This window comes from Clinocottus analis, unplaced genomic scaffold, assembly GCF_023055335.1.
Source record: "Clinocottus analis isolate CAN_PGR_092001 unplaced genomic scaffold, fCliAna1.0.p SCAF_10, whole genome shotgun sequence".
NCBI classification, from domain to species: domain Eukaryota; kingdom Metazoa; phylum Chordata; class Actinopteri; order Perciformes; family Cottidae; genus Clinocottus; species Clinocottus analis.
Genome location: NW_027175821.1, coordinates 10,503,608 through 10,524,223, shown reverse-complemented (window position 1 = coordinate 10,524,223; position 20,616 = coordinate 10,503,608). Strand labels below are relative to the sequence as shown.

The 20,616-nt window shown below is 41.9% G+C and overlaps 1 protein-coding gene across 3 annotated transcripts; it reads left to right on the top strand.

Moving 5' to 3' along the window:
• The first annotated feature begins 5 nt into the window (after positions 1-5).
• Positions 6-20,277, top strand: LOC137792181 (serine/threonine-protein phosphatase 2A 55 kDa regulatory subunit B gamma isoform). Of its 3 annotated transcripts, none has more exons than XM_068587723.1 (10): positions 6-140; positions 549-867; positions 10,373-10,470; positions 10,817-10,985; positions 11,801-11,913; positions 12,730-12,907; positions 13,749-13,913; positions 14,986-15,155; positions 17,399-17,490; positions 18,266-20,277. In XM_068587723.1, the coding sequence occupies exons 2-10, from the start codon at positions 792-794 to the stop codon at positions 18,558-18,560; spliced, it is 1,356 nt and encodes a 451-aa protein (XP_068443824.1). In that variant the 5' UTR covers positions 6-140; positions 549-791; the 3' UTR covers positions 18,561-20,277. The 3 variants fall into 3 exon arrangements, with proteins under 3 accessions (XP_068443824.1, XP_068443832.1, XP_068443839.1); XM_068587731.1 differs by lacking the exon at positions 6-140 and adding an exon at positions 3,914-4,070 and having other exon boundaries at positions 684-867; XM_068587738.1 differs by lacking the exons at positions 6-140; positions 549-867 and adding an exon at positions 4,083-4,159.
• Positions 20,278-20,616: the final 339 nt, after the last annotated feature.

Genomic DNA, 20,616 nt, shown 5'->3' with positions numbered 1-20,616 from the left:
CATAACGCAGCGCCAGTGGGATTTTCCTCCTCGTACTGGAACAGCTGAGAAACCAGAGTCACCCCGCTGAGGAGGAGAGAGCCGTTATTCATGGAGGAGCCACTGAGGAGTACCTGACCCACAAGCTGCCGATTGTGTAGGTGAGTGAGTTTTTGTCCCACTGTGTATGTGTGTGTATGTGTGTCCATGAGTGTGAGTTCACTGCAGAAGCAGCAGCACTGCAGATACACCGACCAGGGGCTCTGCTCATCCCTCTCTCCCCTCCCCCCACTCTCCTCCTCCTCCTCTTCATCTCCTCTCCTCTCTTCTCTTGGAGTATTAACAAGTAAAGACTTTGCCCATTTCAGGGACCACAGGACTGTGTATTTAGTGTGTGTTAGCAAGAGTATCGTCGGACAGGCCACACCTGGGCTCAGCAGCTGCAGAGTGGACATGGGGTGCGCTGGATTTTTTTTTGCCTCACAAGTGATGTGTGCTCTTGCGAGACACAAATCAAACTCGCCAGCTGGTGGATTTTGAACTGTTCTCATATAATCCTCCTTCGGCAGGTTTGCATCTGGCTCTCAGAAGCATTTGTGTGGACTCCTATACACGCACCCATCCCTCCTTTGGGACCGGCCCACTCCCTCATTTAAGGATAGGATGCCCGGCTCTGCGCCCTTGTGCTGAGGAGGCGTCTGCGGGCAACAGTATGGGCGCTGTGCTGGCCGGCATCCCCACCACCCCCTCCACCACCGATCTGCCACCACCACGCTGCCCCACTGAAACGGGCGCTTCCCCGAGCCCCGCTGATGGGCGAAGACACTGACGCCACCCCGACGCTCAACCACCGCGGCTTCCTCCCCGACCACAACTATGTGACTGAAGGTAAGAGCATCACGGGGAAGCTCTATGTGACTGAATGTCCCAAAGTGTTGGTTCAAGTGTGCCACCGTGTGAGTGTGTTTCTATCTGTTGGACTTCTGAAACCTGTGTGTGTGTGTGGCAACGTGTGTGTGTGTGTGTGTGTGTGCAAAGACAAGCTCAGGACGGCTTCCTAATCCTCTGTAAGCTCTGTGTTGATCAGACAGAGTTGTAGACAGAGCAAGCAAGAACTCGGGAGCTAACACTTTTAGGCAAGTGTTCCTCTCCTTCTTCCCTTCTGTTTTTTTTTTAAAACTTATGTTCTTGTGACCACTTTCTTACCTTGTGTAACAGCTATTTAGTCAAACTGCAAGGGATAATAGATCTGGCCAGTGTCAGAATGTGTGCATGTGTCTGTTTGTGTGGGAGAATAGTTATTTTTCTGTAGCAACAAACATTTGCAGAATAACAAGCTTGACATTTCTACCGCATTCTGTTGTACTCATTGCACTGCATGTCATCTTTCACATCAGGATAGAGTCAAACACATGCATGGTGTCAACTTGACTATATAGAGTAACTCTCAGAATGATCTCAAAGTCCAGCAGAACACAAGCTGTACAGATTAATGAATTATTTTGGTTTATTTCATAAAACAGATGGATTATAACCTTGGATAACACCCCTTGTGCTAATCTCAATTACATCACTAATCTTACCTGCACTCGAGTTTCGCTGTGTGCCTTCCTGCTTGTCTGTCTGTCCCCAATCTGTGTCTTACACTCGGCTCATGTTCGCCACGCCTCTTAGACCAGAACAGCGGATTATCATTTGGGGGTCATGAATGTGTTGCGAGTTCATTTGTGATCCTCGTAACACTGCAGAAAGGAATTATGCTTCCTGTGTCTGTGCACTAATATAATATCCCTCGCACAGAAGCAGATACTGTCGCCAGGGGAGACCTGTAGTGCCGCCTGTTGATTGTGTAAATGTGTGTGTGTGTGCATACAACGTCTTGTATTGCTGAGTAGACGAATAGCCCCGTCTGTGTCTTTGTTTGTCTGAGCTGGTGTGCATCTTTTCTTATACAAACAGCATATGAGAAATACGTGTCTTTGTCCGTTTCAGAGAAGGATTTTGATGAGTCGGTGGCAGAAAATCAGTCTTAACATCCATCACCAACGATAAATTGTTGCCGTGGCAACAGTCCGAGATGATAAACATGCCACTTTTCATGCTTGGCCAATATGATTGACAGGTTGTCTCCACCCACCAATAATGGCAGTATTAATTATTCCACACATCTCAGGCAGACACAGACATTATTCAGGGTGAATTGCTGATGAGCTCACGGTGAGGTGAACACACCACTGAGCACCATCGGTCTGACAGGAATGTGCAACACATGGACAGCCTGAGAATAGATAGTTGCTGAAGGACAAGTACAAATTGTGCTGTAGAAATCAATCTCGCAACAATTACCCTAACGACCAAAAAAAACGTAGTTTTCCATCACAAATAAACAAAATGAGTCATTACCTGGCTCCTCTTCTACATCCACTCCAACCCCCTCCACCTTTTCTCAATGTTCACCCCATCCCCCGTCCTCCTCCCCATTTCCATCCCCCACTGCCTCCCTCTCTTCCTTTCCCCATCGGTCCTCTAATGCAACTCGCAGCATTGCCCGGTACTGAAGTGGCGCGTCTGCCAAACAATTATCCAACAGTGCTCTGAAGGCTGCTCAAACACAATGTGCCTCAGTACGCGTATGTATGCGTGTGTGTGTAAAAGAAAAAGACAAAATGAGGTGGTGCATGTGATTTTATGCTTGGATGTACTTCGGTAGCTACAGTGTGTCTCCATCTTTCTTTATTTTCTGTCTGTGTTGCATTTATATTCATGTCTGTGCCCTTGAGTGCATACTGTGTTTCTTTTTTATTTGCGCCGGTCTGCGTATGTATGTAAGTCTGTCTGCGAGGGTTGTGTGTGTTTATATGTGTGAGTGTGCATACAAAACAGTGTGTCTGCAGATCGTCCCGTGGGGATTCCCCTGCCCTTTAACTCCTAAAAGGAAGGGATGCTTAACCTCCCTCTACTTCGACCTCCCTCCCTCCTTCTCCCCCCATCTCTTAATCCCTTCCTCTCACTTCTTTTGCCCTCCTCAATATCTCCCTTTGCTACTCCCCCACCTCTAACTGGAGCAGCAACGGGTTCAAGGATGGACGAGGGAATAATCATAAAAGTTATATATTGCATCAAAGTTCTGAAGTTTTACATTCTTGACAGTTTGTAATTACATTATTTATGACTGCTCCCATTTCATAAATAATGCAATCACACAAACGCCCATAATTATTGTGCACAATAAACAAAAGTATCAATGCTGTTAAGTAAAAACCTTGAAATAGTACATTTGTAAAATAAACATATAGTCTGCATATAAATTGTATGTACCTCTTGCAGTAAAATGTATGCTTGTTGGCAGTGTCTTCAAAGTCTTAATTCATATAATTTAAAATTGTATTTCCGCGTCTAATTCGATTGTTGCTCACGCCAACGTGACAGTTTGTAAATTGCTTTGGGCTTTAGAAACCTGTGATGAGCAAATGTCAATATATTTGGCTTAACTGACAGGTTAATCAATACTGGAAGTAGTTATTAGTCATCATACCCTTATGGAAGTAGGTGAGGTTTCACCAGCTCTCACAGCTCTTTCGCATTGTCAATCACCTCTGGGGAAATGTGAGCGCTATCGACACTTCGTGACACGTTCACCTGCAAAACTGAATTTGAGAAAAGATGCCTCCTAAAACACGTTAAGACTACAAACTGTCTATCTCTGTCCGTCCTGCATGTTTTGCTATGCCTTCCAGCCAAAGCTAAGATGTGAATACATTGATTCAGACTGATCACAAATACACTATCAGTATTTTCTTCTTTGGTGAGTACTCATGGCCAGATGTGGTGATGCAGTAACTCAGTCCCTTATACCCCATCCACCCTCCCTGGTCCTTCCTACCTGTTGCCCTCCTCCCTCCTTCCCTTTCCTCCATCCTTGCTCCTCTTGCAGGGCTGCTCCTGGCTATAGCCTGAAGAGCTCCGCCCATCCTGTCCACCCCTCTCCACCCTGGAGTCTTCCCCCAGGATGTTGAACCCCATCCAGGTCCTGTGCTCCGACATCACTACCCTTTCTCTGGAGCCCGAGCCGTTTGCCTCTTACACTGAAGGTGTGTGCTCTATCCTCTTCTATCCCAAAGGTCACATCTGTGTCACACAGTTGCACCACCTGACCCCAGGATGAGATACGCGTGCGAATGTAAGTCAGTGGTTGAACGTGACAAGAAGTGTGAGTGTGCTCGGATGAAGTCATCACGTGTGTGTGTGTAGTTTGAGTCAGGTGAATTCGTACGTGAGTCTGAGAGTTATTAATATCTTCAACATCGCTTTGTCTCTGTCTGTCTCTATTTTTGTACCTCCCTCTTTATTTTCATCTCAGTCTGCCTGCTTCAGTGTGGATTGTCTGTGTGGGTGTCATCTGGTCAAACTATTCTTTAAATAGTTTGACCAGATGACACCCCGGCTCCTTCAAAGCATCACACACACACACACACACACACACACACACACACACACACACACACACACACACACACACACACATACGCACCCTCAAAGCTGTGTACAAACTCGTACAGAAACACTCCTCTCAACCTCATCAGAGAGAGAGGCGCGATACATGTACTGTGCAGACATTCATACGCAAACACACATATGGCTATTGCACATGTTTTTGTTATCAGTCCATACCGATTATTTTATCCATTTAAGAATAATGACGTGCTTTATAAAGTGTCTGAAAATAGGAAAACTGCTTGTTTTGTCTGACAAACTGTCCAAAGGCATTTAGTTTGCTGACATAAAAGGCCAAATAAAGCAGCAAAAATGCACGTCTGAGAATGTGGAACTAGTGATTTTTAGGATTTCTCGCCTAAAAACAAAAGACTTTATCAAAGTAGTTGCAATATAATGTTCTTTCCCAACGACTAATCATTTCAGCCCTGCATCCGCAGAGAAAGATAAGCATGGGATCATAAAAAAAGAGAGAGTTTTCTGAATATGGGATTACGTTTCAGTATTTAAGAGGCGTTGACACATAATCTCAGATTTCGTTGTCGTCTGGGTTATATTGAGTGTAAACCAGCTAAGCTTATAATCTTTTTTATGTTACAGTCTCACAAATCTGTTGGAAAAACAAATTGATTTTGGTAAAAAAAAATGAATCACAGAATCCAGTTTTGAGTATTCATGCGGCTGGAAGACATCTTTGCAGCGAGGCCGAGCTGGATTACAGGTGTATCTCACACGGGTGGAAGCTGGTTTGGTTTGTGAGTCTAATTGTTTGTGTCTATAACCATTAGGCTCACACTAGCTCTGCTCCATTGTACCGATGTGTGTTTGGGGAAATGGCAGGTTCCCTACTGTGCTCAGTCAAAGCACTCCTCTCCACACGCGTGAACCTCTAACACAAAAACATGCACCAGTTTTTTTTAGATAACTCCAAAACTGCAGGACAGGGATCAATTTAACGTCTCCCTCCGGCAGTCTCTCCCCCCTTGTCCTTCTTTCCCTTCAACCAATTTATTTCTCTTCTGGGTAATTGAGTACACACACTTGTGCACATGTACACAGGAAATGTGAGGTGCACACAAACATACACACATCTCCTGCTGAGCGGTGCCTTGTCCTCCCTTTTAAGGCGTGTGTGTTTTTGGCTCAGCTTTAATGGTCCATGTTTATCCAGTGCTAAGATATCTATAATTGGGACTGTAGGGCGTCTGCTCCCCTCTCTCCCTCCCTCTCTCTCTCCATGTAGTAGTCTTCACAAAAAGAAATAAGGAAATCCACCTCCCTCTGCCTACACCACCACCCTCACCTCCTGTATCCCTCCTCTCCTCTCTGCATGGTCTGATGTTGTAGCCACAACTAATCTTGAATGAATGAAATGAAAAGTACTTTATTAATCTCCAAGGAGAAATATAATATACAAGGAGTATATAATACAGGATGTCTGAATTATTTTCTTTATTAATTTATCCACTTATTATTTTCTCAATTAATCAATACATTTTATATTCCGTATTTATATATTACAGTTCCACTTGGAACGTTAACTTATTTTCTGTATTTGTACCTTTTACTATTGCACTTCTGGTTAGATGCTAAACTGCATTTGGTTGCTCTGTACTTGTACATGTGTAACGACATTAAAGTTGAATCTAAGCTAAGCTAAAAATGTTCCAAAACCCTGAGATATTCAGTTTACGATGACTGAAGACAAAGAAAAGCAGCAGATCTACACAATTGAGAAGCTTACATGTCTATTATCAAATCAGTTACAATCAGTAACAAAATTGTGCAGATACATTTTCTGTAGATCAACAAAGATATTAATCGACTACTTTGACTGTAATACCGAAATATTTAAAGATGTTCACTTTTAAATTATACAAATCAGAGGAAAACTGCAAATTCTCAAATTTTAAAAAGCTCGAACCAGCACAGTTCGGCATTTTTGCCTCATAAATAAGTTACCGAAATGTAATTTCTGTTGATCAACTAATCATCTGTCCTCAGAACCTGCTTTGATCATTGAGGAGCCAATGTCCTCGTAAACACCTCTCAGTGTTTCTGTGTGTTTGGTGTCTATCACCTGTGTCTGTTTTTATGCTTTTTTGTGTTTGGGTTCATTCATGTTTGTGGGTTTGTTTTGTGTTGATATATACTTTATGTGTGGGCGCATGCACTTGCCATCCCAGTGTGTTCCCCAGATCCTGCAGTGTGGCGATGAGTCAGACAGGCCTGCTGATGCTAATGGACTGTCTGTGGGAGACAGACAGTGCTAGCTTGCTCTACTGTAGCACACACATCCACACTGTATTGACTTACAGCTTGACAGCCACACACACACACACACACACACACACACACACACACACACACACACACACACACACACACACACACACACACACACACACACATATTACAGTGTGCCTCTTAGAAGAGAGCCACAGCGCTCATTACAGTTCTTGTTTCTGCTGTATTTGTTTGTGTTGTTAGAGGTTTATTTTTCTGTAGTACTCTTCTAATAAAGAGCATCAGATAGATAGATGAGTGTGGTGTGTGTGTGTTTGTGTATAAGAGTGAAAAAGAGAAACAGAAACACAGAGAGGGTTCAGGTTGTGAACAGACAGACGATGAGAGACAAGAGTGTGTGCTCCATATTTTATTCAACTCAATTGTGTGCCGCTCCTCTGGGTTTTGCTTAGCTTTGCTCTTTCTCTGTGTTGTGTGGAGACACAGTTATTTGGAAATGTGTTTGGTGTGACACACACACACACACACACACACACACACACACACACACATTTGCTGTGCATCCTTATGTGACTGTGTGCATTGATAACGGCCGTGTGTGTGTGAGTCACTGCATGTGTAGAGGTCATCATGTGTGTTTATGCATTAATTATCTGCGTTTCCTCAATTTGGATCGTCCCCTGGTATTAATTTAACAATGTTTGTTAGTAGACAAAACTGCATTGCCATAATTGTTTTACAGCGCTCCTTCTTCCTGCGAGGATTGGATTGATGAATCCCACTTCCTCCTTCACCAGTGTGCCGTATGCGGCTAACTGTTACAAGTACTCGTGCTACTGGTTGGCTCAGCCTGTTACCATGGCAACCCCTGCTCACCAAAAGCCCCCTTCACCGCCCCCGCCCCATCGCCTCTTCCCTCCACCTCCTTTTCCATCCTTTCCATCCATTCTTGCACCACCACCACCACCACCACAACGTAGACGTAACATACAGCCAGGCAGCAGAGTGCCGTGGGGGAGGGATGAGAGAGAGAGAGAGAGAGAGAGAGAGAGAGGGAGAGAGAAGGAGAGGGAGAGGGAGAGAGAGAGAGAGGGAGAGAAATGAATGTGGATAGACAACCAGTAGGAAAATGAGAGAGTGAAATGGAGCAAAAGAGAGAAACTGGGGACCAAGAGATGAGCAATGACAAAAGAGCATGTGGGGGGAGAGGGACTGAGAAAAACCCTGAAATAGAAGAAAGAAATTGAAATTGAAGAATAAAGAAGGAGCAGCAGTGAGATCAAGGAACAGTGCAATGACTCGTAGAAAGATGAGAGGAACCAGTACTATGTGGAGTGTGTGAGGCACACAGTGAATGAGGTAGTGTGAGGAGCAGCAGTCCCTGCCTCCCCTCATCATAAAATCTCTCTCACTCTCTCTCAAGGCCACCACAAAGGCTACAGCTTGGAATCTCTTCGACTCTCAATAAATACACTCCTCACGCTCTATTTTTTATTACAGTCGATGCTTACTGAGGTTCGTGTTCTTTTCATCAAAACAGAGCTCAGTGGACTCCTTTATTGAAGGCTTTAGTCTGACATGAAATTATTTTGAATCGTAATCTGACATTTTGGATCATGCTATCTGATTGTTTGGTGGTGCAGAAAAGAACTAAACATTGTCGTGGCACTGATTTGGAGGCCACAATACTAAATCAGTTGTGATGCACCTTGTTGATCAGCCTGTCGGTTGTGCAGCCCTCGTCTCGATTACCTTAAGAAGGTTTAGAAAACACCTGTAGGTTTTGTTTTTAGGCGGCAAAGCTTTTTAGATTTTACTGTCAGCAACGAGCAGTATTTGTAAGTCATAGGTTTTTATGTTCTATTAGACAGAAATATATGCAATAATGCTTTAATCTTCTTCATGCTAGGTTATCATTCATGCTAGTTTTGGTTACATGAAAGCAATTTTACCTTATACGTTTAAAATCCTTTCATTGCAGCAAACTCAAGACATATCAGGTTTCAGTAAATCAGATTCTTTGCGGAGTCTCTGCTGGTTATTGCTATTTCTAAAGCCAGGCTTTTACACATATTTTCAGTAGTAGTTAACTGCACTACTATTGTATCATGATGCAGTATGATGGTGGGTGTCATGTGAGGACAAAACTATCAGGATACATTGTGACTGATGATGTTGACTCTGGCCATTTTGAAAAGCTATCCAGTCACTCAGCCCTGAAGTCATCGACATGGTGATCCGCATCACCAGCCACTGTCTGTCATTAACACAGTCTTTATGTTCATATTTATAAGTGTGAAGTCCAATCACAGGTTTGAAACTTCACAACTCAGCTGAACATTCAGTTCCCTTGTGCTCGTAAACAGGACTCGTTCACTTGTTTTGTTCAAATATACTGTGTTAGGTTTTCCTGGCGAATGAGAAGCATGAATGTAGAAAGATGACAGAGCAGGTCAAATTATGGGCCTACATTCATTATTTATATCCTTTTTTTAATTTATGAAGTCATGACCGTGACATTTTATTATTTAAAAGCTCGACTACCAAATCATTTAGGTTAGCTTCATCATCTCATACTATACCACATTTATTCATTGAACCCCAGCTTCAAATGACTTTGGAAGAGGTTTATCCACACATATGTTTTCTCCCAACAGATCAGCTCTTTCGGAAAATAGATATTTTTAAATAAATCCTACGTCTACAAAGGCACGTGAATGAAGGATTAGAAGGAAGAAGGGCAGGGAGGAGATTATGTACACCGGTAAACCAGATTCAAGCTTCAGATCCAAGCTTCACATATCGCGCTGGACTTCATTGTGTGATGCGTCACTGAAAGCATCAAGCCAGAAAATGCTAAGTGCTTTACAACGTGCTTACACTTCATATCTGTGTCAGACTGGGTTGGTTCGGGGACACGGAGCTAGTGAAGGGAACATTGTTGCAAAGATGCAAATGAATGACCTGAACAATGATCTTTGAATAATATTTAGCCACTAATACAAATGCACTATGAGTTGAGTTTGCACTTAAAGACACTGCAGAGACGAGAGTACATCATTATTTCTACAGACACAAACAAACACGAGGAACTCAAATGACACTGCAATCTTGTGTACTGGAAGTGTCATAGTGTGCGTCATTGTGAATGTGTCACTCTGAAACACAGATAACACCTGTGCCTAATGTGCAACAGCTGTGTGTGTGTGTGTGTGTGTGCGTGTGTGTGTGTGTGTGTGTGTGTGTGTGTGTGTCTCTCTCTCTCTCTCTCTCTCTCTCTCTCTCTCTCTCTCTCTCTCTCTCTCTCTCTCTCTCTGTGTGTGTCTTTGGTTTTCTGTATGTTTTGATGGGCAAATATGTACTGTATACTATGAATTATTTCAAGTTCATTAAGTTTAAACCCAATTGTAGAATATTTATGTTATTAGTGACCAAATGTTGTTTTTTCCAAACATTAATTTGCATATTTCAATCCACTTACATGCTAATGTATTGATTGTTGCCAGGTAAACAGATTATATAGATACATAATGATGTGTTATCAATTAGCTAATGGCAGCTCATTCTCCCTCTGTATCTATCGTTCTGTCCTCTCATGCTACATCTCTCTTTCTCTTCCTCCATCTGTTCCTCGATGTCTGTCGCTCCCCAGCTGATATCATCTCCACTGTTGAGTTCAACCACACTGGAGAGCTCCTGGCCACAGGGGACAAGGGGGGCCGAGTGGTCATCTTTCAGAGGGAACCTGAGGTACACACACACACACACACACACACACACACACACACACACACACACACACACACACACACACACACACACACACACACACACAAATACAAATATACCATTTTTTCATTCCTGCTGTGTGAGCGGTGATGAACACTGTTCCCCTTCAGCTACGGTCCAGATTGAATGATAAATAGTTGATACTCCTGATGTGTCAGAGAGTGTATTGTTACAGCTGAGCAGGGTTCGTGTCATGCTATTTTTGTTCACGTGATCAAAGTGACTGCTAGCTGGCTTTGGCCCGAGGTGTTACACTGCACTGTAATTGTATCCCCACATTTCTATGTACCTGCTTTTCTTTCCACAGAGCAAGTTCTCTGAGCCCTTCTCCCAGGGAGAGTACAATGTCTACAGCACCTTCCAGAGCCATGAGCCGGAGTTCGACTACCTTAAGAGTCTGGAGATCGAGGAGAAGATCAATAAGATCCGATGGCTGCCTCAGCAGAACGCCGCACACTTCCTCCTCTCCACCAATGGTGAGAGACCCTGCACACGGGAACTTCTTCTAGAGCCCAGGAAGATTTAGAAGTAATGATGTGCTTGGGTGATGTTTACGGGGAAAACACTTTGAATGATTATGTCCCGTCTGAGTTACAATAGTTTCTCCCTTACAATTGTTTGACAGCGTGAAGGGTGTGGGGGGAAGATGAAGTTAAGACAGTTAGTTGAGTTGCTTTGGTCAGAAAGTAGAGTTTCCTTCACGTAATGGGAGAAGAAATGCCACTTGTGTTGTATCATATTTCTGTAGTGCATTAGGAGCTGGTCTGCCTCGGATAAGTGTTTATGGCTATATTGGAAGATATATAGATTTTCCCTGAGCGCCTTGTTATTGATTTATTTAGGTACTATCTTATTTATGATTGAGGTTATGAAAAATGTAAGACCTGCCTCAGCAGTTGGGTGATGCTGCTTAAGAGCTTGCTGTCATTTTTTAAATTTAGCACAGAGACTTCTGTGTCTGTCAGTGTTGATAAAACAAAACCTCGCTGTTTTCTCATTTAGAGTTTCAGAGTCCCAGCTGTCTTTCAGAGCTGACAGTTTAAAGTGTGTTGGATTATCTTGTCTATTCAGTCATTTATTTTAGGTTCAAGTGCCTGAAATGGGGGTTTTATGCTAAAAACTTAAAACAGCTCTTTTTGAGAATGCATCAATTTGAGATGAATATATTCCATATTTAGCCTGCTCTGATTTGTTTAATCACATCGAATCTAAGATCTGTAGATAGCTTCCAACCCTTAACGCCTACTAGTAAACACCTTTTATTCATTTGTTGTTCTGATCTGAATCCCAGATAAGACCATTAAGTTATGGAAGGTGAGTGAAAGAGACAAACGGCCGGAGGGGTACAACCTGAAGGATGAGGAGGGTCGCATCAAGGACATGTCCACCGTCACCTCCCTACAGGTAACATCTATCTATCTCTCTCTCTCTCTCTCTTTCTCTCTCTCTCTCTCTCTTTTCCATATATATATATATATATATATATATATATATATATATATATATATATATATATATATATATACATATATATATATATATATATATATATATATATATATATATATATATATATATATATATATATATGTCTCTTTGTCTCTTTTAGAAACTAAAACATTAATAACTGCTGATTGGTTGTGAAACATAACTGGGTCAGTGGGAACAGATGTGTTTGCATGTGCAAAAATGGGTCACTGGCACAGTGGTACATGTGTGTATGCAGTAGTGAGGGCGGTGAAAGCGCTCGTTTTCAGGACATCTGTAGTACTACTATTGTTGTGAATTTCTGGTTATATGTACGCAGTGTGACCGTGTATGGGTACGCATGTATAATATGAGTACATGTATTTGTATGGTGGCGGTGCTCCACGGCGCTGTATGCAAATAAGGACTCACATTTAAGCTGTGTATAAAAATGTAAATCATCTTTTGACAAAGGAATTGTGTTTTAATGCAAATCCCTAGATATGAAAATACAGCCAAATGAGCTCATGCCCAAACTGGCTCTTGATATTGATATACTTATATATCAGGCGAGCAAGTTAGGGTTCCAGCAATAATGTGTTATTGATGTCAAAAGAAGTAATTCATTATATATTAATTCACGATAGAATGGAATTATTTAAATGTAATCTAATCTGTCTGTATCTTCACCATCTATCTTCTCCTAACCAGTGACATGGGAGGTTAAACTGCTCTCTCTTTCTGCCTTTAAAGGTGCCGGTGTTGATGCCCATGGACCTGATGGTGGAGGTGAGCCCGCGGCGAGTGTTTGCCAATGCCCACACCTATCACGTCAACTCCATCTCCGTCAACTCCGACTATGAGACCTACATGTCAGCTGATGATCTGAGGATCAACCTCTGGCATCTGGACATCACCGACCGCAGCTTCAGTATCCTTTGTAGGTTGTCGAGTGCATTCATCGGGAGAAGGGAGGACAAACATACATCTCCACACATGCACAAACTTATTAAAGCACAAGGGCACAGATAATGAATGCATACATTAACACAAATATCCTTACACATGCTCAACAATAAATCCCTGCCCCCCTCCACCTCCCTCTCCACACTCACACACACACACACACACACACACACACACACACACACACACACACACACACACACACACACACACACACACACACACACACACACACATTTACACACTCACACAACAAACTCCCACATCGCAAATCCCACTTTGTTGTATAAAGACATGCACAAAGACACACAGTGTTGGGGGAGGGGAATATTATTCTTGAGGAGTGAAAATGTAGCTTAATGAATAATTCAAAGGGTGCATCAATATTTCAGCCCCTTTTTGAGTTCTAATCCAGCTCTATAGGACACAGTACAGTCACACCCATGACCCAGACAGGATTTATCATATTACAATTTATCTTAATATGGAATTACTTTTCTCCCAACAATCCCCCCGAGATACATTTAAATTGGTTTGCTTCATTTCCTCTGTAAATTATTTAGATTCAGATGCTTATGTATTCATTTACATACACTTTTACATACACAAGAATTCAAACATAATCTAATTAGTTTATCTTTTAGACAATCATTGAATAGAATTGATGAATGGCTGACTGAATGAATGTATTTGTACTAACAGCCTGGTTGACTGTAGCAGGTAAAACTAGTTCAGGCTAAAACAAACTGCATAGCCTGGTGAAGTAAACTGTCTTTGTTGGTTCCCTGAACAACATTTTCTCTCAGACATCGTGGACATCAAACCAGCCAACATGGAGGATCTGACAGAGGTGATCACAGCGGCAGAGTTTCACCCTCACCACTGTAACCTGTTTGTCTACAGCAGCAGCAAAGGCACCCTGCGCCTCTGTGATATGAGAGAAGCAGCGCTGTGCGACAAACACTCCAAACGTGAGTCAAGCTGCTGAGAGACCGGGTCACGCGTGTTTTGTTTGTTTTCCTCCTGAAGCATCTTTATAAAGCACAAATGTCTACAGCTGATAGTTTTGCATGTTTTAGCACATGAACAGGTTTTTAATGGAAGTAGTTTCATAAGTTTCAAAATATACAGTCTATGGTTTTAGATATACTTCAGTGGCTTGACTGCAGGATAGTAATGTTGGTCAGTCGGTCAGTCTTTAAAAAGACTGAAATGTTTTAAAATCTATGGAACTTGGTACAGACATTTGTGATTTCCAGATGATGAATCCTAATTACTTTAATTATCCCTGATCTTTCCTCGTGTCACCATGAGGTTCACATGTTTGTACCTGGGGGAAATTTCTCACAACTATTTGATGTATAGAAATAACATTAGCTGCACACATTCAGGACAAATTGGATCCCCTGATTTTTCATTTAAGAATGAAAATCAACTGGCAGAGACTTGCTTAAGACCCCTAATCCACGATAGTGGATTATCATTATTAGTTTGCTTTATTTAGTGGTTATTAAGAGTGGGGACTTCTGTGGTAGTTTTTACACACAGTGTATTCAATTTAAACATTAATCAACTAAAACCAATGTTATTTAGTAAATTCTCTCATATCAAATGTTATTTGCCCGTATGATCAAATGTATTTCCAATGCAAATAAATATAATATAGAATAAGGTCAATGTACGCAAAATAACTGCCGTTCTTAAAGGACAACAATTCAACTCATGGCATATTTAGATGGTCAAGGAATGGCCCTTTTGTTTGTTATGTATAAACGCCTGTATTTATCTGGTTTCTTTCTTTGCAGAAGATGTCTCACTGTTCTTTTGTGATATGTGCTGATGTTTAAACACAGAAGCATTCAGACAAAAGCAACACAAACAGTCGTCACCTGTATGGTCTCTTTGCCTTCGTAGACTCATCTGAGAGAATTCTTTCTCTGTACATAAGAGAAAGACACGCATACTGTCATCGTGTGACACACTGTGTTTCAGCCTGGCTTGACAGCACTCCCCCTCCTCTTTTTTCTCTCCTGTCCTCTCCAGTGTTCGAGGAGCCCGAGGACCCCAGCGCCCGCTCCTTCTTCTCTGAGATCATCTCCTCCGTGTCGGACGTTAAGTTCAGCCACAGCGGTCGCTACCTGCTCACCAGAGACTACCTGACTGCCAAAGTCTGGGACCTCAACATGGAGAGCAAGCCCCTGGAGACATACCAGGTGTGTGACTATGGACCCCGTGTGAAAATCATGAGGGAGTGTGAAAATACAAAAACATGAGCGTGGATATCTTCTCTCAGGCTCAGCTGCTATGATGAGATTCCTTTTGGCAAGAGCCAAACGGACTCTGGGCAAGTTGAACTGATCAGTAGTCGAGGAAGCATAAAACATTTTCTTTTGTAATCCATCTGTTGAGTCACTCCACTCTTTTATTCTTGCTGTGTCAGTTGCTAACCTTCAGTCATAGCCACCATTAGCCTTTGTAACCTGATATTATTACTACGCCACATGCTGCTGCTTATGTGGATTATTACATTATTTTATTTTAATTCATAAACCAACATAAACAAATTGCATTAAAATGACAACTTACGTGAAAACAAACAAATCACTTACACAAACACATACATGTAGTTTTGTTCTCATTATTTATGTTATACCTGGATTACAATTTCTTCATCAACATCTGTTGTGTTGTTTATTTAATCCAAAGGCCAACACAAGCATAATCTATTTAAATATACAGAGTCGCATGTTGAGTTGTGTGTTAAATGTTCACTTCTGTGTCGTGTTCGTGACTAAAATCCCCGCTACTCACTGTCCCTTTACTGAATGAGGGCATTCTTATCCTGGAAATATGATCAACTGCAGACAGAAATGAATCATGGGAAGAAGGTTGTCTCACAGAATCGCAGTGCTTCCTTGCTATTAGATTTTTCCAAAACCTTTTAAGGGTAATTGGATTGATTCAGAACCAGATAATATGCTTCTTCTCCTCGTCAGTGCAGAATCACCAGAAACCTTAACAAGTGTTTAACTTTTGTTTGGCAGATTAACACATGCGTGAGAAAAGTAAATTGACATTTTGCCACGCATGTAGGATAGAGATGAAGTGGGCTTGACTAAGTAGCAAGCTGATAAAAAGAGCTTTCGTTTGCATGCTATCTTTCTTATATCCACACTTCTTTATCTCACATGTCATTTGTGTAAAATTGTTACAATAACCCACACTAGCTTCTGTTTCTGCATTCATGTGCAGTAGAAGTACAACTCCTCTTTTCCGTGTGGGTGAACATGTGTGTGTGTGTGTGTGTGTGTGTGTGTGTGTGTGTGTGTGTTTGTGTTTGTGTGTGTGTGTGTGTGTGTGTCTGCCTGACATATGAGGGCCTTTGAGGATGCTAGGAGTGGGAGGCCAAGACGCACTGGAGCTATTTATAGTCCGAGCCTCCACTCATAAAGTGAAACTGGAAGAAGGGATACCTTCCACAGTGCCCGACACCTAGATCTGCAATGCAGCACGGGGAGGGAGGAAGAGCGGGGAGGGAGGGAGAAGAGGGGTGAGGGTTTGGGAGGGAGTGTGATGAGAGGAGAGAAGAATGAGGGTAGAGTGTAAATGAGAGGATGAGAATGGCAGCGCTTGAGTGGAGTAAACTGATGGGAGGTGAGAGATTTCAGGGCTACACTGCTCTTATTTTGGCAAATGTGGTCATATTCCTCCTGAAACTTGAAAAATATGCACAAATCCATGAGTTGAGGCAGTGTGCTCTAAATCCGAGGTCGTGCAGAAAAATATATATATTTTCCTTCTGACACGGTATCATTTCACCCTGAGCAGAAAGCACCCACAGGAGAAAACAAAAACGTCACCTGTTTTGATGTACAACCATGAGCTGACCTCAGCTTGACTATTTATTGATCTCGAGGCGACTATTGACTGCTGACTTTTTGCAGAATGTGAAAATAGAGGGCTTAATGCAGAGCACGGCGGCTGGAGGAAGGTGCAGATTTCAACCCCTTGCATCACAGTGCTGACACAGGCGGGTGCAATGAAAGCACAAGGGAAAAGTGTTATTAGTCAGAGTCTGTGTGTGCGTGTGTGTTTTCACATGTGTGTCTCTACTATCATGCCCTTGGTGGGATTGGATGTTAATGGGTTTACTGATATGGAAAAGGAGTTTAGATTAAAATGTACTCCTGGCCCTCATATTGCTCAGGGCTGGTGTTGTGTCTCATTAGAGATGCCTTTAGGGAGGTTTGTGTTACAACTTGCCCACATTTAATGTGTTTTGTCTGTGCTGAGCTTTGTGTGTGTGTGTGTGTGTGTGTGTGTGTGTGTGTGTGTGTGTGTGTGTCTGCATCTTCTGCTTACTCTATTTATAGTCGACATAGAGAGTATACCTGGTAGTGAAGCAGCTGTGCACCGGACTCATTTTAATTGTTTCTATGTGTGTGTTTCCCTCCAGGTTCACGATTACCTCCGCAGCAAGTTGTGTTCCCTTTATGAAAACGACTGCATCTTTGACAAGTTTGAGTGTGCCTGGAACGGCTCGGACAGGTACCTGAAGTGTTGACAACTAAATGTACCAAGATGAGAACTTACGCTGTAGTTGGTTTATAAGTTGTCAGTGGATACAGATGATGAAGAAAATGCTTTTTTGTTGTTGTTTTTTACTCATAAAGGTGCAGTTATTGTTTAATCTGCTGATGTGTTGAAATAGTCCTCTGTGAATAATATTACATTTTAAAATGAAGCAGCAATATGAAATGCTAGATTGCTTTGGATAATACACATTCTTTACTGGTAACCGTTTTCATAGGAACTTTTTATTATAAAAAGTATTTCCAGTAACTGTTGATAACAATTTCTATCAGGGTTTTTGATAAAACATACTTATGAGTTTTTAAAAGGACTTTGCTCATACTGTGAGTCAGTAGTTGAAAGTAAATAAGGACATTTACTCAAATACGATACTAAAGTACATTTTTTAGCTACTATATAGTTTTATCCTACTTTACAGTTATACTCTATGCCAATTCACCAGTTTTAAAGCAGTACATTTATTTCACAGCCATCCTAGTTATTTTATCTTTACCTTTTAAAAGATGCATTATCATCTAGATTCAGTTATTTCACAGTAGTTGGGGTACATTCTGCATAAGTAGTACTTTATATGCTTATAGCTGAAAATACTCTTACTTTAATTGAATGTTGTATGTCTTTTTGTAAAGTGACCCTTTACTTTCAGGCTTGTGGTGGCGGGGATACGATTAGTTTAGGAAGTTCATGTCCAGACTGCAGCAGCTGATCCTCTCTCTCCTCCTCTTCTCAGTGTCATCATGACCGGAGCCTACAACAACTTCTTCCGCATGTTCGACCGCAACACCAAACGCGACGTGACCCTGGAGGCGTCGCGGGAGAGCAGCAAACCCCGAGCTGTCCTGAAGCCACGGAGGGTGTGTGCCGCCGGGGGAAAGCGCCGGAAGGACGACATCAGCGTGGACAGCCTGGACTTCACCAAGAAGATCCTCCACACAGCCTGGCACCCGACTGAGAACATCATCGCCATCGCCGCCACCAACAACCTGTACATCTTCCAGGACAAACTCAACTCTGAGTTGCATTAATGAAGGGATGACAGCGGTGGACACAAACAAGTTTACACCTGAACACATAGCTATGCCAGAATGTACACATTTACGGACATACACACACAGGAATATGCCTACCACACACACAATCAGAAAACACACACATCTAGGTTGACTTTTCAACACACTCCCTCACCTCCTCCCCAACTGAAAGGACCTAGAAAGGGCTAGACATGGAACATTCTGGATTACAGATAATGGATTATGGATTGCAAAATTGTCCGAACTGTGGATTTCTTGATTGTTAACCTCTGGATTGTGCTTGATGGTGTGTTGATTGCTAAAGCTCAGCTTCTGAGGAGATAAACCCCCTCAGATTGGAGAGACGTTTACATATTTGTCTTTTTTTATTTTTTTGTTCTTCAGGCTCTTTTGCTTTCTCCACCTCCTCCTCCTCCTCCTCTCCCTGCTGTACTTGTGTGCTCGAGCAAAGCCTATTCTTATCCCTTGCCCACTGTTTGTGGTTGTCAACCAGTGGCACTGATGAAAATTGGGGCATTTATGTAACTAGCTGTTTGTTTGATTCAAATCAGCTACCCCTCTTCTGTTTTTGTAACTTCTTCTCAAATTATGTTTTTGATGGTAATTATGATGACAATGACAATTTAAACTGATACATGTAATGTGAAAGGATGAATTCAGGACCCTCTCTCCTTAACCCAAGTGCACCCAGACGCCTCTGAGCTCAACTGGACCTCGTTCAGTGCGGTACAATATTTGCAGTCTTGCAGATAGAAGCAAAAGTTACACCATGGCCTAATATGAGGACACACACTCATATCCGTTCCATACAGTGTGTTTCAGTCATTAATGTTGTCTCTGGCCTTTCAACTTCTCTGATTGTGGATTCTGCTTCTGTTCTGGGGCTACGTCGTGTGCTACTTTGCCGTTAAATACAACTGAAATCGAGCAAAAAAAATAAAAAATTAACTAAATAATTTACACAATCGAGCAAAAGAGATGCTGCATGTAAAACCAATTTAGCCTAGGTGTTTTTAAATTGACTGACTGACTTGGCTGCCTTCTTAACCATTTAGACCAAGCTGTACAAAGGCTTCAGGGGCCCCGGGGCCCCATGCAGGACGAGTCCCCATAAATGAGCTCTCCTACCTTTATTTGTGTCTTCGGACATTGAAGCATGTTTACCAGTGTTCGGTACATACACTTACATGTACATTTTGAATGAAGCCATCCAAGAATCAGTTTCTACTCAACTGAAACTGAGAATCAAGAAGAATGGGGAATGTTTCCATTAATGTTGTTCTCTAAAAGACAAAATGAAAAAAAACAAAGGGCCTAAATGGTGTCTGTATATATCAAATCTGTAACTCTGTTTTCGACACGTATGATTGAATTTAATGATTTTTTTTTTAACATCTTTAAACGGATCGCGTTCTCGATCATCTATATCAATAATTGCCTCCAAATCCACAGCAGAGAGATGGTACTTAAATCTCCTCAGCCTTCCTCACTGGTTACTTTGCTGATGTGCAGACGCTTTTATTTTTAGGGATTTGTTTATTCCTTTATTTTTCCTTTATTTATTTCGTCAACTTTACTCCACCACGTCCTGACCAAACTAATGTTTTACACACATTTTTGTGTTAATGTATGTTGACAAAATTGTCAAATGGACAATTATAAATAATGTTAATATGTTTTTTTTCTGAATAAAGATTTCAAAGAAATTGCATCCAATGAGCGTACATCTGTGATTTTTATTGCAATTTAATTGTACAAGAGTCAGTGTCATTATGGAAATGTACAAGCTTTCATTTAAATGGGCCTGTTAGTGCCTTTAATACATGCATGGGGTCTGAGGCACCACCTAGTGTCATCACATACTCATTGCACATATTGTCAATTTGAGACATTTCTCTCCTGCTATACAGACAGTGAACGAGATTGACGTTAATATTTTGGATTTCACCAATGTGTTCTTCAGTGTTTTCTTGTTCATGTCAGTCTGGTTTGCACTTTACATGCCATACTGCTTTCTGAATACATGTGTATTCATAAATATCACCTTAAT

Coding starts and splice junctions, on each gene's coding strand:
- LOC137792181 (XM_068587731.1), top strand. CDS start 3,989: ATGTTGAACCCCATCCAGGTCCTGTGCTCCGACATCACTACCCTTTCT. Junction 4,071..10,372: donor GTTTGCCTCTTACACTGAAG/GTGTGTGCTCTA, acceptor GTCGCTCCCCAG/CTGATATCATCTCCACTGTT. Junction 15,156..17,398: donor AGCCCCTGGAGACATACCAG/GTGTGTGACTAT, acceptor GTTTCCCTCCAG/GTTCACGATTACCTCCGCAG.